General features: G+C 52.4%; 1 protein-coding gene across 4 annotated transcripts in view; it reads left to right on the forward strand.

Moving 5' to 3' along the window:
• Positions 1-21,769, forward strand: part of TSPAN11 (tetraspanin 11) — a 64,157-nt gene that overhangs the window by 11,656 nt on the left and 30,732 nt on the right. For all 4 annotated transcript variants that reach the window (XM_060306437.1, XM_060306439.1, XM_030834688.2 and 1 more), the window contains exon 3: positions 14,817-14,911. In XM_060306437.1, the coding sequence (XP_060162420.1) occupies positions 14,828-14,911 (84 nt within the window). In that variant the 5' untranslated portion in view covers positions 14,817-14,827. The remainder of the gene's footprint in view (positions 1-14,816; positions 14,912-21,769) is intronic.

Below are 21,769 nucleotides of genomic sequence, written 5' to 3' on the forward strand. Positions count from 1 at the left end.
CGCCAGCGGGGCTGGAGCAGAACCACCTGGCTGGCATCTCTGGCCGCCGCCTCCTCTGGGCCTGCGTGTGGTTGGCAGCCTTTTCGCCCAGCCCTGGTCACAGGGCCTCAGCCCCCAGGGTCCCGGTGCAGCTTCCAAAGACCCAGCCCAGGCTCAGGCTCCCTGGCTGAGTCCAGGGCCTGGACAGTGTGAGTCAGATGCACTGGGAGCCGCCTTGGGGGGAGAGAAGGGGCCAGTCCTCCTGACCCGGGGTCCCCAGGCCCAAGCCGAGGGCACGGAGCAGAGCAGAGCAGAAGCCTCCTGGCGGAGATGCTCTCACCGTCAGCTGGGAGTGGGGCACGAATCAGCAAAGCCTGATGCCACGGCCAGAACTGGAGAGCAGCCCACATAGTGAACCGGCCCGGCAGGACCCAAAGTAGACGTGCTCCTGGGGGGCCCGACACTGGGAGCCTGGGCAGGACGGCCTGCCACGCTGTCTGGGAGACGGGGGAGCAGCACAGGGAGTGGATGAGGGGGTGGATTTGTATTTCAGACTGGCTCGTGTGCCCTCCAGTGAGTTTCCTTGTCTGTGCGCTGGGGACGCTAAGAGCGCCAGCCTCTTCGTCCTGCTGAGAGCTGCTCACCCACTGGCCTTATTATATATCTGTGCAAGTGACCTGAGATAGTGACAGTGGCAACGTTTACGTTATGTGTAGTTTGCCACAATAAAAAAAGAAAGAGAAAGAGTAGGGTGGGGTTGAGGCCAGCGGGGACCATCACACGCCAAACTATCTATCAAGTGAAAGACTCCTCAGATGATCTCGGACGTTCCTTTCAGTTCTAGAAATATCCTCTGGGTCTATGATATAGATTCCTGGGATTTAGACCCCCCCCCCCCCAGCTCTCCCCTGGCTCACCTGACCATGGACAGTGCAGGGTGGCTATGGAGTTAAAGCATAAAGAAGCTCAGGCCTGCATGGTCTCAGAGAGCGCTAGAGCGGGTTTCTTTGTGGTTCGGGCTTTGGGGGAGTGGGGAGGGGAGACAGTGATCAAGTGAGCTTGGATGGGGAAGGGGCTTAACACACCCCTTCTGCCAGAGAAGCTGCAGTTCATCTGTTTTATATGTCGAGGTTCTACCAGAAAATTTACTTAAAAGAATGTCCCGTTAGAACACCAGCGTCCTCATTGTGTAGATAAAGACAGAGGCACACAGAGGGGCAGGGACCTGCCCATGTGCTGGTGCACAGCAAGGGGCACCCTGAGTTAGACCCCCTGGGCCCTGCCCTCCCCCGTCTGCCGATGCCTCTGTACACACCACACCGTGTCCATTAGCGGACATTCCTAGCATCACTCTCTGCGAATCACGGGAAGGGAGGACAGCCCTCGGCGCCTGTCCCTCGCCTGGGGTCCAGGACACATGTTTTCCCCAACCCAGTCCCCCTCGTGCTGAGCACCAGCCTTCCCTGGGGGTCATGGCCAAGCAGCCCCCCACGCCTGCACGGGGCCTCACGCGTGTGTCTCCACGTGGGTGATGAAAAGAGCAGCTCTTTCTTGGTGGAAAGCTTAATCCATTCATTCAAAAAGATCAGGGAAATTATAATATAGATCCATCTCTGAGTGTGGGAAAAATTATAGACTGTGTTCTTCGCTATAATTAAGCTGGTTTTAGTGGGAGCAGTAGTACATCTGACAGCAGTGCATTGTTCTTTTTAAAGGTACTTTTGAGACCCAGTGTATCAGAATTAAAACCCTGCGGTCTTAGTTCAGAGCGGCGGTGATTTTCCTTGGTGGGTTTAGGGTCTCACGTCTCATCAGCTTCTGCTGCTCCGCACAGGTCCACCTGTGCGGGCCGTGGCGGCTGCAGAAGGACTGGATGAGGACGCGAGGCTTCAGACCTTGGTGATGAAGAGAAGGGGATCTGGCGATAATTTGATTCAGGGGAACATGCGAGACCTGGGAGAGAGCATGCATAGCGATTCGGTCTAGTTTGGGAATCGTACATCTGAGATTGCATCCTGGCTCTGTGTGTATCCGATCAAGGAAGAATTTGCGGCCCCTGGAGGTGGACTTGGAACAGAATTTTTTTCTTCTTTTTCAATGGGATGTCATACACAGAAGAGTGTCACCCCTAGGATACAATTCAGTGAGAGGCAAGGCTGAATGGCTGTATCAGACGCCTCACAGGACAGCGGCTTAAAGAACAAAATGTGTTTTTCTCTCTTGGAACGGTCCGGGGTAGGCAGGCTGTCCTGCTCCATGAGGTCCTGCAGGGATCTTCTGTCTCAACCATCCCCACGCGCAGTGTGTGGTCCCCAGACCAGCAGAATCGGCACCCCCTGGAAGCTTGTTGGAAAAGCAAATGACCAGGGTGGGGCCCCGGGGGTGGGCCCAGAAACCTGTGTTTGTAAAAGCCTTCCAGGGGATTCTAATAGACTCTACAGTTAAAGAACCATTGCTCTGAGGGGCTGTCCTCGTCTGTGTGGTTGAAACTGGGTTTCAGGCACATCTGTGGCCCAGTTCTTGGGAGGGGGGAAGATGGTGGAGATGTGCAGGGGCAATATTTTAAGGCTCAGGCTTGGAAGTAGCATTTCTACTCACGTTCCTTTGTCAAAAACTACAACACAGCCAGATACAGCCACTTAGACGGTTGGGAAATGTAGCCACTGGTTCAGTGGCCATGTACCCAGCTCCAACTCCATTATAATGGAAGGAGGGGAGGACAGCTTTTGGTCGAACACTAGCCGTCTTGACTACCTGGTGAATCAAACTAAAGTAAGTTTCAATGCACCTCTCCTCCTCTAGAAAAAGGGGAGGATGTCTGCCTACAGGTCACAGTTTAGTTCGTATGTTTAAAAGGGTCCATGGGGTGGGGAGTAGTCAGGTGTACCAGCCCCCACACGTCTCCCCACCCTCACTGCCCACCCTCACGGGTCTTGGGCAGCCCAACCCTGAGACACCCACCCCACCTGCCCTCCCACTGTATATTGTGCTGCCCAGTCCCTGCTTGGCAACTTCCAGTAAAAGTCAGGATTTCACCCAGCTGGTCCCTTGAGAAGGAGGGCACCCAGGCTTGGCAGGGAAGGCTGGGTGGTGAGGAGCCTGGTTTACTGGAAGGGAGAGAGAGAAGGCAGGTGAGCAGCTTGTTAAGTGAGCAGCCGTGCACACCTGCTCGGTCCCGGGGCAGCCGCTCATGGGGACTCTGATGTGTGCGGCTCCCCTGGAAGTTGGGTGACGCTCTGTCTCTGTCTCACCCCCACGTCCCACCCTCTGCTGAGTCCCGGCAGCCTGGGCTCTCAGGACTTCCTGCTGCCACTGTTCCTTGCCTTACAGATCCTGAGCTCGCCCTGCATGGGCCACCTCTGAGCCTCCATCCTTGCTATGCAAGGCTTCTCGGGAGGTGCCCCGAGACAGGACGGGAAAGTCAACTCTGGATGGAGGTGACTTCTCTCCTCCCCTCTAAGCCTACGGAAAGCTCAGACCTGAGGAGCCCTGACCTTAGCTTCCCTGACACCATGACCTGATGTTTCGGTGTGCCAGGGGAGCCTCAGCCTCCTTGTTTATAAAATAGAGGTGATAGCACCGGCTTCGCTGAGCCGTTGAGACAGTTAAAGACCTGGCCCCAGTGAGGGGCCCACCGCTCTTCACTGGCCGAAGTTACAGGGGGCTGGGCTCTGGGGGCTGCCGGCCAGAACCTGGGCGAGGCGCTGGGGCTGGAGACGGCTTCTCTGTGCTCTCAAACGTCTCGTCTCCGTGAGTGGGGAAGCACACGTTTGTGGCGCAGAGCAGAACGACCTGCCTCCCTCTGGCGTTTGTTTATTTAATGAGCTACTTTCAGACCCAGCGCATGCACACGCCACCGCGATGCTGAGCCTTCTGTAGGAGGAGGGGGAGGAAGCCAGTGTATTTTTCAGCCCTGAGATCCCACTGGGGCAGCCCTTAGGGGCTGTGGGCTTCCCCAGCCTCAGCTGGAGAGCCATCCCCAAGGGCTGGAGCCCACAGGGTGCATGGGGGTCGGAGGAGGGGCTGATGCTCGTTCATTTTCAAAGCCTGTGGTTTCTTCTGAGGTCGGGCTTCTCTCGGGAGCACCTGTGTGCCCAGGTGTTTCCCCCCAGTGGAACTGTCCTGTCCCATTTGTGCCTCATTTGTTTTATTTTCAGAAGGGTTTTTCTACTTTGGTGTACCATGGACATAGGTCTGGGTTTCTCACCTGGGGCTGGCCTTGAAAGATGAGGGGAAGAAGAGGGTGGCGTGGAGAGGACAGAGAAGGTCCGTGGGTGGCTTGGGCAGGACGTCCCAGGAGGCCTGTTGGGAGGTGCTGAGCCTGTGCTGAACCCTCCACGCGAAAGGTCCTCCACACTCGCGTGCATTGGGCTGAGGAAAGGATGGTGTAGGTTTGGCTTCTCTCCTTCTCATCACCTCTGACCCAGGTGTCCTGGGGAACTTGTGGGAAATATTTCTATAACTCTTGGAGCACGCAGGGGCTTTCACGTGGCTCTCTGGTGCATATGTTCATCCGTTCATTCATTCCTTCCCTATCCCATGACACCCTCAGGTCAGGTGCCGAGGGGCATGCTTAGGATACAGGCTGAGCTCAGGTCTTAGCAAATGCTGTGGTTAAGGGAAACACCTTATGCTTCTCAGTAGGGTTGGTGACCCTGAGTGTCAGAGCACGTGGGTTGGAGAAACCTATAGTGTGTGGAGGGGATCGGGGCAGAAGGAGTCAGGGGCTTGAGAAATATTGAATACTGTTGACACCCAATTTAAGAGAGTGGTGAAGAGCCAGGACTGGGATATTTTTTTAAGTGAAAAGGCCCCTGCGAATAATCATGCCAAGACAATAGGTGTGACCCGGGGCTGTCCAGAGAAACTGGCATTGGGCGGGCAAAGTGGAGCATATGGTCCCCCTGAGAAGAGTCCACTTTGAAGCCAGTCTGCATGACTCTGAATCCCACCCCCTCCTTACTGACAGCCTGGCCCAGGCAGGCTCTATAACCTTTGTCTCCCTTTCCTCATCTGTCACGTGGGGTGATGCTCATGTCTGCCCATGGGGTTACTAGGAGAATTAAAAGAGGGGACCCTTCCAAAAGGCTTAGGACCATACCTGACATGTGGTACACGATCAATAAGTATTGGCCCTTGTTATTTGTAGGTCCACGATCACACACACGGAGCCTCAGGTGATGCAGAAATTACGTGACAGCAGTGAGTCCTGCAATGGAGTTGCAACTTTACCCATCTCAGTGAGGGAGATAGAGTCATTGCAGTTTTATAGATGAGAAAAACTGAGGCCCAAAGTCACAGAGCAACTTAGGAAACAGAAATGGGACAAGAACCCAGGTCTCTGGATGCCAAGCCCAGTCCTCCTTAAATCCTGCATAGGGGCAGAGGGGTTATGAGAAGGGAGGGAATGGGTAGGGGCGACATCCTTCACTCTCTGGGCTTAATGACCTCATTAGCCCTGCTTTGATGGCAGAGGGCTAGCCATGCTATCCCATGGAGCCCCACCCACAGGCCCCCTAGGCAGCAGCCCTCCCCTGGAGCCCCTTCTCCCACCCAACAGAGGATGTTTCTTTCACAGCATCTTGTTGAGAACTGAGATGAGGTGCTTAATGTTCACCAAAACCCTTTCCTTTTTCCCCCTTCTTTTTTTTCCAGTAGGAATATATGTTTTAACGACATAATTAACAAAACTGGAAAGTATACACTCTTTTCAACACACATGGAACATTCACTGAAAGAAACGATTTTCTGGGCCATAAAGCAAGTCTCAACAAATTTCAAAGGACTGAAGTTATACAGAGCATATTCTCCAGCCACAGTAGAAAACGCCAGAAATCAACAAGAAAAACACAACTAAAACATTCTCCAAATGTTTGAAAAATCAAGCAACATACATATAATCTTGGATCAAAAAAGAAACTGCAGTGAGGATTAGAAAGTACTTTGAAATGAATAATGAAAATATGACAAATTAAAATGTGCAGAAAGCAGCCAAAGCAGTACTCAGGGGAAAATACATAGCCTTACATGCATGTATTGACTTTGAAAAAGATCATCAAGCTATACACTTAAGACCTCTGTGCTTTACTATATATTTATTAAACTTCAATATTAAAAATTTAGAAAAATAGGAAATCATCCGATTTAACAAATTCACACTAAAATACAACAAATGAGTGATAACATTCATCTATTTCTACCTTTTAAGAAAAAGGTGTAGAAAAAATGATTTTTGCCATACTTTCAAGTGAAATGCCAGTACAAACTGGAAAATTTCAGATGACCAATGTAGGAGAGTTTAGAAGACTTTCAAATGAAACTTAGACCAATCCATCTAGCAGAAGGTTATACAAAAATTGCATTTTAGAGACACATTTGGGTGAAACAGAACTTAGAAAGGGAGGTATTGATGAATGATAAAAAGAAAGAGAAGACTAGGAAAAATAATGTCCAAATAGATATTTTACAGTTTTATACTTAAACATGGTAAATAGACACCTACATGGTGTCAACTGCACTGTTTCTAGGATAACCCTTGGTAAAGGTCCCCGGCAGCTCGCAGTTGCCTTCTGATGTATAATCTCAAATTGATTTCCCTGTAATTCTATAGAGAGTATAATTCTTTATCATTCTTACCTTGCCTTCCTCCACAACTGGTTAGTTGATAGGTTCTCATGATTTTAAGGCTAATCTCAAGATTAGCCTTAGTTAAATGTTATTAAAATTTGTATCCGCCCTTCTTTTAAAATGACTATCCTGTCTGAACCAATCTACTTTTCTAAAGTAAGGTCTTGATCTTCTGCAGTTGAATTTTTCCTGGTCACCTGGGGACAAGGTCTCCTGTCATGGCCATCTAAGTGGAGTCCACGAGTAGGCAAGTGGGCTTAGATACAGAAGGTTTAAGACTGTATCCCCAACGATCGGATACATGGCCTCTGGCTGATGTATTCCATAGAGTTACCCACACCTTGTTCTTCATTCAAGGACCTCTTGGGGGTTGGTTGTAATAATGCCTTTACCCTGGCATGGCACTGAGGCTGTAAAAACCAGTACACACAGTTCTTGCAAATTCTTCAGCCCATTTGATCCTCACAGCCAACCTGCAAGGGAGGCAAAGTTGGACCAGCATCAGCTCCATTTCACAAAGGAGGAAGCTGAGGCCCAGAGGTCCTGTGACTTGCCCAGGGTCACGCTGCTGCAGGTGACAGCTGGTATTCACACCAGGATCTTCTGACTTACTGACTAGAACTGTTTTTGTTTGTTCACTCATTCTTTTCATAAGCACTGGGGAAGCCCTCATTTCATGGGTCAGACAGAGATTTTTTTTAAAAGGACCCAGGAAAAACAGCAGAGGGTGATACTCGCCTACAGGCAGAACTTGCAAAGACTCTGTGTATGTATAAATGTAGAGAGTCAGAAGGCAGCGAAACCACCTGCCTCAGGTTCTGAACACAGCCCTGACTAATTCACTGAATGCACGTTGGCACCTGCAAATGAAGCAGAAAATAGTCCCGTACTTAGGAAAACATGAGTCTCTGGGGATAAAGACTAAGAGTTCTTGGTGCTGAGGGGTTTTTTTTATTTATTTTTTTTGCGGTGCGCGGGCCTCTCACTGTTGTGGCCTCTCCCGTTGCGGAGCACAGGCTCCGGACGCGCAGCCTCAGCGGCCATGGCTCACGGGCCCAGCCACTCCGCGGCATGTGGGATCTTCCCGGACCGGGGCACGAACCCGTGTCCCCTGCATCGGCAGGCGGACTCTCAACCACTGCGCCACCAGGGAAGCCCCTCAAAATCCTATTGGTGGCCATGGAGACAGAAGGCCAGCTCCCTGTCCTGCCACTAATCTGCAGTGTGACTTTGGCCCCAGTGTGTCACCCCTACCCCACCCCCAGAGCCCGGCTTCCTCAGGGCCGAGCCAGGGATGCTTCCCCTTCAGCTGTCCCATTCAGAGGCCCGAGGAAGCCTCACTTCTCTGACCCCTGCAGAGGGACTCTCCACCCACCAGGAATAGGGTCTCAGGCACGTGGAAATTAAACAGAGGGGCAGGAGAGCAAAGAAGGGGCACATATGCGGGGATTGCAACCAGGGTTCACTTGAAGCCTAAATTCAGTTACAGGTTAAACCACTTGGACTGTTTTTTCCTTTCCACCTCTTTGACCACCACACAGGCCTGGCCTCTTGTTGACCAAGAACCCAGAGGAGGAAAGTGGGACTTATTTAACTGAGGGGGAGGGTGGAGCTAGTTTTTCCACAGCAAATATACTGGCTTTGTCTTTATTTTAGAAACACCAAGCTCCCCCTCCACCCCCGAGTATGGGGCAGCCCGCCCTCAGGGAATGAAGGGGCAGGGCACCCGCAGCCTGAGCTTGTGCTAACCGGAGCAGGCAGAGAACAAGAGGTTGGTGAGAGCCCAGGAGTAGAGAGCGTGTGGGGAGGGAAAAGTCACACCGAGTGCGGCCAGCCGGATTGACCCCTGGCCCCTGACCTGACCTTCTAGGCTTTTCTGCAGCTGCAGTGTCCTGCCTCTGCTCATGCTGTCCCCTCTGGCTGAGCAGCCTCCCCGTGCAGAAGCCCTGCCTGTCCTCAAGGACCAGGTTTAATGCCCCCCACTCCGCCCCCATCACAACCTGGCAGGATCCATGTGCCACTTCCTCTGGGCCACGGGCAGGGTCTGGAGGTTATATGTGTGCCTGCGCCCCAGCCCCACGGCTGCTGTCAGCTCCTTAAGGGCGAACTCCAGGGGTTCTATGTACAGCTCCTGGCACACGGTGGGGACTTGATGCGTGTCTGTTGAATGAGCAAAGGATGCAGCTGGCCCAGGGGCCGACAGAGCCTCGTATCTATACCGTCAGGTCCCAGGCACCCGCCTGCCCTCTGCTGCCCTCCCCCAGCGCCCAGCGTGGTCCACTCTGCTCTGGTCTCTCCCTCTGGCTGAGCCCTGCCCTGCCCACCGGGACTTCGGCACATCCAGCCAGCCGACGGGGTTCTGCCTACGTGTCCCTCATCTTCTCTGCACTTAGAGACTCATTCTCTCTGGGGGGGAGTGGGGGGGCGAGAAGCCGTAGAAGAGACGATGCCCCCCAGGTCTCAGGGCCCATAATTTTACATATCCGGCCTGACGGTCCCCAGATCCATCCTTCACCATCAAGGCATTTGAGGCAGCCTTTCTGAGATGTCCTACAGCACAGGCCCCCAGGCCTGCTGGCTCTCCCTGAATCCCAGCTTTGTCCTGCAGTCAGAGCTTTGGCCTGGAGACCCGGCGCCCCGAGGCTGCATCACCAGGCTGTCCGGGAAATCTTCGTCCTAAATGTGGACTTTGTGTGAGAGGGTGCACCCACCCTGGGGCTCCGCCCCACCCGCTCAGTTACGTCTGTTCAGATGCAAAGGGTAATTACAGGGTAATTACACTGTGCAGGCCATGGAGTTAGAGAACTGGAAGGGGCTTTGGAGAACACTGACTCGGAGTGTGGTCCCCAGACCAGTGGCAGCATCTGGGAGTCGGGTGACCACCCCCCTACTTCACTCCGGGTGGTCCAGGTTCAGCCCTGAAAGTCCAGCGTTCCGAGCAATCCCTCAGTCCTGGGCAAATCACATAGCTGGTCGTCCTGCCCGGGAGTCTGTTCTCCAGGGTCCCACCCCAGTCCTGATGAGTCGGACACCCTGGGCTGAGCTGTCCCTGTCGACCAGCCCTCCAGATTCTGATGCTCCTGAGAATGGCTGCCCCGCCCCACAGATGGGAAAACAGACACCCAGGGGAGGGGGGCTGCTTGCCTGAGCCTGGGAGACGGTGAAGGGACAGAGCCAGGAAGTGTCCAAAGTCAATCAGCCTGTTCGCAGCACAAAAAGGTACTAATAAGGACCTAGACAAACTGCTGCGGTCAGTGGGCAAGGTTCCAGATTCAGGGGCGGGCCCGGGAAGGGGCCGGGGGTGGGGGCAGTAGGCCAGTTACAAGGCCAAAGAAGAGACGTCCTTGGCTGAAATGGGGCTCATGACACTCCTCAGAGCTCAGGGAAAATGGTCCTGGAGGGTCATCTGAAGCCCTGGTTCCTCCAGTCCCTTGGTGGGGGAGATGGAGGTGGGGGAGAGATAAGGCCAGTCAGGCAGTTTGGGTTCACTTTCCCCTCTCCCGGGGCTGCCGTGGCCATTCCCTCCCTCCTACCCCCCACCCCCTGCCCCTGCCCCTGCTCATAATCACAGGGAAGGGCTGAGGAAAACTGAGGTGAAAGAAGGGCCAGGGGAGGAGAATACATGAGGATGGCTGCCTGCCAGGCCCCATCTGGAACCACTTGGGAGAAACGGGCTCTTCTGCTCCCCCCACCTTCAGCCGGTCCACCCATCCCCAGTCACTAGGCAGGAGGGTTTAGTGGTGGCTGGGAATCTTTCCCAGTGAAATGAGCATGCAAATCTCCCTTCTTTTCAATGCAAAGACACTTCTCAACCTCAACTAGGCCTTCTAGCTGCTTCCCTCGCCTTCTCATTTGTAAATATCTACCTTGGGTCTCCAGATCCCGCCCCCCCCCCACCGCCCCCACTCCTGGGTTCCTGACCCGAGTCATCCTCCGCTGATGCTGCTCTGGAAAAGGTGAGCCCTGCCACGCTCTGTGATTGGCTCTCTCGGCAGCCCGTGGTGCTGTGGCCGGCCCCGCACTCGCCTGTTCTCCTCCGGCCCGCTCGCTCGTGCATGCGTCTCCCCAAGGCTGATGAGGTCTTTCCTGCTTCTCCTCCTAGCTGTACACATGGCCTGCCTGTCCATGTCTGTCCCCTGCTCTCCATCCCGCTGCCCCGGGCCTGGTTCAGACCCCCCTGTCCCCTTCTTGGACATCAGCACCAACTGTACCAACTGCTTAACTGGTCCCCAAGCACCCAGTTGGCCCCAGCCCTGTTCTGCCCCTGCCAGGGAACTCTTTCTGAAATGCAGGTCTCATCAAGGGACTGCCTCGCTGCGTGCTTTCCTGTGGTTCTCATCACTTGAGGACATGAGTCCAAGTTCTGGGGCTTAGCTGCTCACGATCTGACCCCTACCTACCTGTACACTTCTCACCCCTCCATTTTAAAACCTGCATCAGTTGGCCCCAAAGTGGAGACAGACTATCTACTTAGAATTCCTCTTCCTAATTATTTTCATCTTAAAAAAAAAAAAGCAAAATTAAGCTTTTTGATGAATTTGATGATGTTTACCATATAGATCTATAATAGTACATGAATAAAATTTATAAATAAATATACATATTTATGGGGTGTGCTCAAAACATTTTAGTGATCGAGTGTAAAGTTAAAAGAGCTTGTGGCCACTGCCCAACATCACCACCCGTCTGACTGCCCCATCCTCAGTGCCCCTGCTCGCGTGCTCTGGCAGACCTTTGTACCCGCCACTCCATCTACCACATCAGGGTGAAGTTAGCTATGGGTAATAGAATATTCAACCATGTACCTTAAAGAAGCTACAAGTTTTTTTGTTCTCTCATATAAACTAAGTCTGAAGGTGAGCAGCCCATGGATGGTGTGGCAGCTCCAAAATCATCTGAGATCCAGGTTCTTTGAACTTATTGCTCTACACTTTTCAAATCATGCTTTCCAGCTCATGCCTCAAAATGGCTGCTGGAGCTCCAGCCATTACATCAGCATTCCAACCAACTAGAAGAAGGAAGGGGTGAAGAGAGACATGCCTCTCCTCACTTTAAGGATATTTCTGATTATTAGAGACAGAGAATGACATTTACTAATGATAGAGATTGATCCACCAGGATGATATCACAACTCCAAATCTAAATGTACTACATAAAATAGCTGCAAAATATATGCAGCAAAAATGAACAGAGTTAACCAACAGTATAGCACAGGGAACTATACTCCATATCTTGTAATAGCCTGTAATGGAAAAGAATCTGAAAAAGAGTATGTATATAATGGAATCACTTTGCTGTACACCTGAAACTAACACAACATTGTAAATCAACTGTATTTCAAAAAAAATTTTTTAAAAGAAAAAAATGAACAGTTCAAGGATGGATATACAAATTCATGGTCCTAGTGGGAGTCTGATATACTTTTTTCAATAGACAGTAGAACAAGCAGACATGAAATCAGCGAAGATGTAGCTGTGAAAAGTGCAGTTACCAAATTTAACCTAATTGACGCCCATAGAACTCTGCTCCCTACAGTGACAGGATTCACCTTCTCAAACGCACACGAAACATACACCCAAAAATGATACCTTAAGTTGCATACACTGCTTCTGCTTCCGTGCCTTTTGCGAGCAGTTAATCCTGGCTGTACCCAGTAGGAAGAGAGGCTAGGGAGTGTTGTCTGCTCCAGGGGGCCAAGTACCCAGCTAAAATGGGGGATTCTTGTCCTAATCTAGAGGGGAGAACAGCTATTAAGGAAGTCAGCAACCTCGGTCCTCCTTGCTCCCTCCCCCTAGCAGCTCTAGTCCTGAGAGCACTGCATGGTGGGTAAGAGCTTGGGCTGAGTCAGAAGCTCCTTGTTCTGTTCGGGCTTTGCCACTTACTTGCTCTGTGACTTGGACAGCTTATTTAACCTGTGGGAGCTTCAGTTTCCCTATCTTGCAAAAGGAATGGGAATAGCCCTACTTCATAGGGCTGTTGGGAAGCTAGAACAAGATCGCCCGTGTAAAGCACTTAATCGTGGGCTTGGCACGTAGTAAGTGCTCAGTAAATTAGCTGCACAGAGAAATTAAGTAACTTGCCCAAGGTCACACAGCCGGGAAATGACAAGGTTCTGACACTTCTTTGGGGGCCTCTGCCAGCCCTAGCATAGGGCCCCACGTATGGTAGGGTCCTGTGTAAGGAGCACAGAACAGGGGGTCAGGCAACCATTAGCCATGTGACTTGAGAGAGGTCATTTGAAAATGAGTCTTAACTCAGACATGTATTAATTTCCTCATTCCTTCTGCAGAAGGTTGGATTAAGTGAGTCCAGAGGTTTTTGCTGACCCTGCCATTCCACAGCACCGTGGGCTTCTGTCTTCTCTACCCCTCGGGGCTGAAACTTTACCATTAGAAATATGTTTCTTTTGTTAAATCCCGTCATCTGCCTGAACTCTTTTAAAAATACAGTTTCCTTCAGAGGGTCCTGACCCCTTGGTCTGCAGGTCTAGAGAAGGTTCTGGTACATGAGTCCAGTGGGCCCCGGCTGGGAGGGGAGGGCCAGGCAAAGGGAGAAGAGAATGCAGACAGGAGGGGCTGGGCCCCAAACAGACGGTCAGTTTACCAATGACCCCGGTGGCCCAGAGGGTCCCTCATCAGGACCTCGTGCACAGTGACCTGCACAACGACCGTGTAATAGCTCCCGGTCCAGTCGCCTGGCTGACCCCATCTAGCACCGCTTTTTACACTTTTTATAGGGCTTCCTTTTTTCTCCTTCTGTATTTTTTCCACCACCCTACCTCTCACACTAAATCGGAGAAAAATGGGTTTTGTCTTTTTTTACCAAGAAGACAAAGTCTTAAATTACCTTCTTCAAGGTCTGCAAATAGAAATCCCAAATAAGACAGCCACCTCTTCTTTTCTGTCTTCCTCTCGCCCTGTCTCAGGAGCCCATGAGCTTGAAATAAAACTCAGCACGGTGGCTCCAGGGGAAGTAATCTGGGCCCGGCCGGCACCAGCCGCGGAGAGGCGGGGCAGGGCAGTGGCGGGGGCCCCCGAGCAGACACTGGTGGGAATGGAGGAGAGGGAGATGGAGGTGGGCAGAACCAAGGCCTGCTTGCTCTGGGTCTGGAATAAAAGAGGTCCCCCTAAAGGGGACGGTTCCTAAGGGAGCAGCTACGCTCCGAGTGTCAGAGCGTGTGTGTGTGGGAGCCCAGGGAATGAGAGAAGCCCGAGGAGAGATCTCGGAGGCTGCTTTGGGATTTAGATGCAAACAGGATCACCGGGCACATGAACCCCCATCTTCTCATCCCACTGACGCCACGGTTCCCAGAGAGCCCACCAGCGGGCATCGGGACAAGGGGAAGGAGCATGGTTCTGGGGCAAAGGCTAGGAATTTTAGGGCTGGCGCTCTGGGTTCTAACCCCTGTCACATGTAATATTAATAGCCAACAGTATAGAGCACTTACTCCGTGCCAGGGACTGTGGTCAACACCTCACGTAGATCGTCCCATTTCATCTGTAAGACAACCCTGCCACGTGGGCATCATTATTCTCTCCAGTACAGAGGAGGGCACGAGGACGAGAGGTTACGTAACTACCCACATTCTCACACACCTTGTGACAGATCAGGGTTTAAACCCCGGGAGCCAGACTCCAGGTCTTGTCATCCTACTGCCAAACCACTCGGTCTACCGACTGGCTTCCTCCTTTGGAGAGTCGAGGTGCTGGGGTGGCCTGGGGATATCGAGGTCCCTTCCAGCACAGATGCTCTGATTTGGGGCTCGTGCCTCACCTGCGCATGCAGAGGTCCTGTTCAAATGATATAGGATTCCACCGCAAGGCAGGCACGCCGAGTGCTTGTGTGTGTGTGTGTGTGTGTGTGTGTGTGTGTGCAGGACAGGTGAACTTGTGTCCTGCCACCCTGCTAAGACGGGGGCAGAATAAGAACACAGTAGCACAGTGCAAAGTCTGTAGGAAGACTTGCAGGTTAGTCCTGCATCAGAAGGGCCAAACCAAGATCCACAGCGCTAGAAAATTCTGCGTGATTCACCTCCATTCTGTGTCCAGTGACCTTGGCGTTTCTCTGCTCTTTGCTTGGGGCTGCACACCCCCAGTCTGAGAGTCCCCGGCCAGACAGGCTAGGATGCCCTTTGAAGGGAACCTCGCCTGGCTCTGGGCGGGCAAGGCCGCCTCCGTGGACCCCTGGTCACACGTGTGTCTTCTTTGCAGGCCCAGCAACCATGGCCCATTACAAGGTCGATCAGGACGACTGGCTGACCGTCTACTTGAAGTATTTACTCGCTGTCTTTAACTTCTTCTTCTGGGTAAGTGAACCCGGCACGCGCCACCCGCTTCTCCAGCACCGCGTGAGTCAAGCCGTCTTTGCTTTCTGTGAGTCATCTCTCTGGAGCTGATTTTTTCCACATCAGAGACCACCCATGGGCTAATTCTGCCTACTTGAAAGCAAACGTGTACATTTGCTACTGAGGGGGAACCTAAGACTCGGCCTGCAGGTTGGCGTGGAGTCCGTACCGCACAGCAACCAGGATTCGCCATGAGCTTGCGTCCCGGCCTCAGTCCGCAAGGTCTGGCTCTCCCTCCCCTGCTAACTTGCGGCTCCAATGCCTGGCGGGAAATGTGACGGCCTCAAATAACTGCTTGTTTTCCTCCGAAGCCCATTTGCCTTTCATGATTCACATTCTCCAGGCCCGAGGCAGAGAAACATAAGTCCTGGGGGGCCCAGGGCTGCCTCTGTGCATCGGGAATGGTCTCTGTAGCGACTCCCCGCCGGGGAAACCACCCGGGCTAGGTCATCCAGGAAGAAAAGAGTCTGTCCACTTGAGGCAATTATCCAGATAATTGGTAGCAGAATACCACCAGGTCCCCAAAGAGCCAGACACCGGAATGTGTCTGGAGAGGCAGAAGGGGGCTAACGGTGCAGGCGTTGCCGTCAGCAGAGGCAGAAGAGGGCTAACGGTGCAGGCGTTGCCGTCAGCAGACAGGCTCTGCCGTAGGCAACTCACCTACGCTGGCTGAGCCTGTGTCTCCAGTTAAACGAAAGCTATTTGGCAATGACCAACCCGCTGTTTTGCCTAATATAACTTCCTTGTTCCCAGCCCTTCTGCCTAGAAAAGTCTTTCGTTTTGTATGGCTCTCGGAGCTCCTTTGCATCTGCTAGATGGGATGCTGCCTGATTCAAATTGAGTTTTGTTCAAATCAACTTAACATTTTTAATGTGCCTCAGTTTATCTTTTATTTTTTTAATTAATTTATTAATTTATGGCTGCGTTGGGTCGTCGTTGGTGCGTGTGGGCTTTCTCTAGTCGCGGCGAGCGTGGGTTACTCTTCGTTGCGGTGCGTGGGCTTCTCATCGCGGTGGCTTTTCTTGCTGCGGAGCATGGGCTCTAGGTGCGTGGGCTTCAGTAGTTGTGGCACGCGGGCTCAGTAGTCGTGGCTAGCAGGCTGTAGAGCTCAGAATCTGTAGTTGTGGCGCACGGGCTTAGTTGCTCCGTGGCATGTGGGATCCTCCCGGACCAGGGCTCGAACCCATGTCCCCTGCATTGGCAGGTGGATTCTTAACCACTGCGACACCAGGGAAGTCCCTCAGTTTATCTGTTAATAGTGTATTTCAGAGACGCCCTGAAATGGTGTATGTGAAGTGCTTAATTCCGTCTCTGCACACAGAAGGCATTCAGTAAATGCAGTCTTTTGGGTATATTAGCTGTAGAAGGCCCCAAAATGCCAGCAGATCGACCTGCTCGTAAGGCAGGGCTGAGTCTCCTTGTTGCCATGGCAAAGGATGCGCTCTCAGAAGCCTCTCAGAAAGGCAGAGGCAAAGCTGGGCTGTGTTTGCCTTTTCAAAGTCTTCCACTAAGATTAATGAAATTGCTTAATACTGGGAAGGATCATGGTATAGTAGTTAAGGATTGGTACCCACAGCAAGGCAAGGGTTTAGAAGCGTCTTGGAGAGGGGACATACAATGCCATCTATTCAGAAGTTAAACAATCTGCCGTTTGCTTAAATGCTTTTTGCAAAGTTCCCGAAACGAACAATGAACTTGTTTTATTTGCAACTTTTCTCTTCCTGGGCGAGCGTTTCCTGGAATAGGGAAGTTGTATGGATGAAGACAGTGGAATAATAAAGCCACAGTGATATGATCAGGTCATTGTGTGGGCGTAGATAGTTTCGATTCTCAGAGAGAAATCCGGTGGGGTGTTTAAGATTCTCGCTGAGTGAGGATTTTTTTAAAAATACAGTAAGTCCCTTACATACGAACGAGTTCCGTTCCGAGAACGCATTCATAAGTCCAGTTTGTTCGTAAGTCCAACAGAGTTAGCCTAGGTGCCCAACACAATCGGCTCTATAGTACTGTACTGTGATAGGTTGATAACACTTTTCACACAGATAATACATAAAAACAAACACAAAAAATAAAACATTTTTAATCTTACGGTACAGTACCTTGAAAAGTACAGTAGCACCAGCGCAACAGCTGGCACACGGGGGCTGCCATCGAGTGAACAGGCAGGAAGAGTTACTGACTGGAGGAGGGAGAGGAGGTGGGAGATGGTAGAGCTGAAGCGTCGTCAGCAACAGGAGACGGAGGAAGCTGCAGTTTCACTCACGCCTGACGCTGATGGCGCAGGTTCTGGTTCCTTTGCTGGAACCAGATGCACGTTTGCATCTTTGAAAGCTTGCACCTGGAAGGTTTGTATGTCGGGGACTTACTGTAATAAGTGTGCTTTTCCAGCTCATAAAGTCTTATGTATCCACTAATAATCGATAAAATACTAAAAATTATAAGTAAGAAAAAAAATGGCCCATATCTCAGGGTATTAGGCTCCTAGGGGGCTGTAACAAAGGAGCGTAAATTGAGTTGCTTAAGACAACAGAAATTGATTGTCTCACAGCTCTGGAGGCCAAAGTCAAGTCCGAAACGAGTGTCAGCAGGGCCGCGCTCCCTCTGAGACTCTAGGTAGGACCTTCCTTGCCTCTTGCAAGCGCCTGGTGGGGGCATCGTGGGGTCCTTGGCTTTCGACTGCATCTTTCCAGGTCCTGCCTCAGTCATCACGTGCTGTCCTTCCTGTGTGTCTCTATCCTTACACAGCATTTTCTTCTTCTTGTAAGGACCCACTCATACAGGATTAGGGCCCATCCTAATGACTGTACCCTAATTAATTACATCTGCAAAGATCCTATTTCCAAATAAGGTCACATTCACAGGTGCTGGGGTTAGGACTTTAACAAATCTTCCTGGGGACACAGTTCAACCCATAATACTGTCTACCCAGAAATGACCACTGTGGACCTTCCTTCTAGGCTTTTCCCTGATCAGGACAACAGATGGTGACCTGCATTGAGGGGGTGACAGCGAGCATCAAATACTTGGGGAGAGTCAAGGGTTTTAGGAAGCAAAATTGACAAGATTTGGTCATTAATCAGATGCTGTCGAGAGGGCAGAGGTGGCTAGGATATGTAAGTCCATCCCCGCAGCGGGAGCCCAGGAAGGCAAGCAGCGTGGGGTCAGATGGCGAGGTCAGACGTTGGCGCGGTGCGTTTGAGTTGCCAGGAGACCATCTGAGCGGAGATGCCCAGTGAGAGAAGTCAGCTCAGGGGTCTGGGTCTCAGATGGGCATCGTCTCCACCCCCATGGTGGTTGCAGCCACGGGACTGAGTGAGAATCCCAGGGAGAGCATGGGGGCTGAGAATTCAGGCAAGAGAGAGATGTGGGAGCCCCAGATACCAGGGGTGCGTCCAGGGTCCACAGTGTCCCCGTTTGCCCTGTCTACACCAGGAGAGACCGGGGTTACGATGTCTAGCATCTGAGAGGTACTGCTGGATAACGACCTTCCGTGGACCATCCCCTGTGATCCGCAGGTCAACCCTGGTGGCTGTGTCACTGTTATCCTCATGTTACAGACAGGGAGCAGGTACACCCAGTTCAGAATCCTGCCCAAGGTCTTGTCGTGGTGATAAGGGAAGCTGGTACTAACGTCCAGGCACTCTGGTCAGTGATAATGGAAAATCTATTCCATGGCATTTATTAAGCGTGTGCTAAGTGCCAAGCCCTGTTGCGGACGCTTGGAATCCGTCCGTGGACAAAGCTCCCAGCATCCACGGAGCTTCTGTTGTAGTTCTTCCCTGGGCTATGCGTCCACGCGCATCCTCCCAGCGCCCCGAGGCTGTGAGCGACTCTGCAAGAGCCCTGTGTTATCAAGGTGGAAGCAGTCTGCCCGAAGCCCCGGAGCTGGGGGCCCCTCTCTCTGACCCCTAAGCCGGTGTGCCTGGCCGTCAGCTCTGACGTCACCTGCTACCTCCAGCTCTGAGTTCCGCGTTTTCCCAGTGTCCCGGGTGCCGGGAAAACTTGGGCTCAAGTTCAGGCTCAAATTGAGACCCCATTGTCTATTTGCCGTGGAAGATTAGGTGCTGCGGACTGAACTGTGACCCATAGGGGTTGAAGCCCTAACCCTCAATGTGACTGTATTTGGAGACAGGGCATTTAGAAGGTGATTAAGGTTAAATGAAGTCACAAGGGTGACGTCCTAATCCGATGGGATTGGCTTTACAGGTAGAGGAAGAGAGCTGTCTCTCTAAGCCTGCCCAGAGGAAAGACCATGAGGACACGGTGAGGAGACAGCCGTCGTCTGTAAGCAAAGAAGGTCCTCACCCAAACTGAATCAGCCAGCACCTTATTTGGAGGACTTCCAGCCTCCAGAACCGTGAGAAATAGAGATAAATTTCTGTTGTTTAAGCTGCTCTATGGCGTTTTATTAGGGCAACCTTGAGCAGACTAACACATTAGGCAGATCACTTCATCTCACTGAGCGTCACGTTTTGCATACGTTAAACGGGAACATCAGTACCTGTAAGAATTAAAGACGAATATTTAGGAAAACATTTCGCACGGTGTCTGGCACACGCCCACCTGGTGCTTAGCTGTTACGCGTAGCTACGCTATTATGATTAGACTAAGGGGCACGCCTCATCTCTAACCGCTTCCTACGTCCATAGCTCTGGCTTGGCGGCTTCGGGGATCATGTGACCCATATAAGAAGTTCATGGAAGCATAAGAATTGCTCACGTGAAGCAGCATTCACGAAGCTAAGCTTACCCTTACCGTGTGCAGTGCACTCCGATGCTTCCTCCTCTATAGCGTGGTGGTTTGGTTTGGTTTTGTTGTTTAGCACAGGTTACCACCCACCAAGTTTAGCTCACAGCCCTAAATGTTTACATCCCAAAGTTTGAAACACCCAGAGCAGTGAGGGGGGGGAAACAGCACCCCCTCCACCCCCAGGTGGGCAGGATTCAGGTGCCGGTCATGCAGTGCAAGGTCTTGGTGAGACTTTAAACCAGAGTCTCCGCCAGCTGCCACCATAGCACAGTGTGAGGGTTATAAACCACCTTACACTCCAAAATGATTCTACAAGCACTCTGTCATTACCTTCACTCCCATTCTGTAGATGATAAAACTTCAGCTGAGATGACTGGCAGAGCTCTAGGTCAAGTCTGGGCTTTCTGACTCTGCGTCTGCTGCCCTTCCCATCTCCATAGACCACTGACTCGTAACCACAGCCTTAGACCCACCACTCTGATGCCTACTTGGACTCCAAAATGTCTCCAGGAGTCAGGGTTGAACCTGGATTAGGACGTTTTGATGGTGCGGACAGTTCAGACACGCAGCGCATGAAGATTATAAGCAGAACTGAAGTACGGCATCACAATACACACCCGCATCCTGTATCTAAGCTCTGCCCCACCTCTGGACCCCTACCCCCTACTCAACCCATGCCTGCCCCCCATCCTTCACCATCGCCCTGCCTCTGACTCCCACCCCACCCCCACCATGCAGTTCGACTAATGCAGAGTTGAACATGACCATCTCACTGGGCAGGGGCGGCTCCCTTGGATACAGCTCTGGGTCAGGAACCAAAAATGCCAAAGCTTTCATGACCCTAAAAGAGAAAGTGTGACCCAAGCTTCCTACGCAGCCGCCTAGGAAATGCTTTACCTCTCCCTCCCATTTCCTACACGGGTCCCTACAGCTCCCATCACCCCTGCAACGTTGTTCTCTAATGTATTATTTTAATTAGCTCCTTGGCAGTGTTAATAATCAAAACTTTTCCAACCTCCCAGGAGCTACGCAGGCTGTGGGAGAGCCAGGGAAGCCACGGCTCCCTTGCCTGGGGTTGCCTTGCCTCCGGAAGCTCTGTCCTGCCCGGGGCGCTGGCTGCAGTGTCAGCACCTCCCTCAGGGGCCAGTGGGGCTCAGACTTCAGGGGATCCCTGGGGTCCCTTAGGGGGACACGGACCAAGACAGGAGGCAGTGGTGATGGAGGACTCGCCCGACCAGGGCAGTGAAGTGGCTTGAGAGCATCCCTCCAGGGTCCCTGGGGAGGGCCTGGTAGGGAATAGCCTCCGCTACCCCCCTGCCGAGGGGAGAAGCCTTCACTCTGTTCACCATCATCCCACTGATGGTGGCCTCTGCCCACCTCCTGGGACAGGTCATCTGAGGAAGAACAGCTGAGGGGCCCCGTGGCTGGCGTTTCTGCTGCGTCCCTTCTTAAGGCGCTGTGAAGTCGCAGGACCCCGTGGTGTCCGGGCATCCTGCCTCTCTCTGCTTCAGCTTCTGCTGGGGGACAGGCCCCTACTCGGGGGGAAGGCACATCTGGTCTGCCCAGGGCCGCGGTGGGGAGACCGGTCCAGGAGGAAGCCTGTGGTGGCCACTCTGAGCCGTCGCCGCTGCAGCCCAGACAGCCCTCAGCTTGCTTGGGAGTGTCCGCAGCCCAGTGGGTGAAGAGGGCATGAAGTGGACGTCAGGTTTCTTGAGTTCTAGGCCCCCGGCCGGTCACGGGTCCTTGGAAAAGTCACTGTTCTCTGGGCCTCAGTTTCTTCATCCGGAATATAAAAGGGTTAGACCTGACTCTTTCCTCTGCCCCCTTCCTCTGTCCCTCCTGCTCCCATGGGGAGTTACGGGGCATCTGTCATACGTGGAGGGCTCTGCTGCAGATGCTAAGATGAGTGAGGTTTAACCAAGAATCTAGAGGGGGAGGCAGACGAAGTACCGAATGCAGCAAACACGCCGTGACGCCTGTAACTGCAGAAACCCATGCAGGCGGGGACGAGTAGGGCGGACAGGCTGATTTGCTGGGAGGGGGGCGGGGACAGCGCCAGGCAGCATTCCT

Source organism: Globicephala melas, chromosome 10, assembly GCF_963455315.2.
Source record: "Globicephala melas chromosome 10, mGloMel1.2, whole genome shotgun sequence".
Lineage (NCBI taxonomy): Eukaryota > Metazoa > Chordata > Mammalia > Artiodactyla > Delphinidae > Globicephala > Globicephala melas.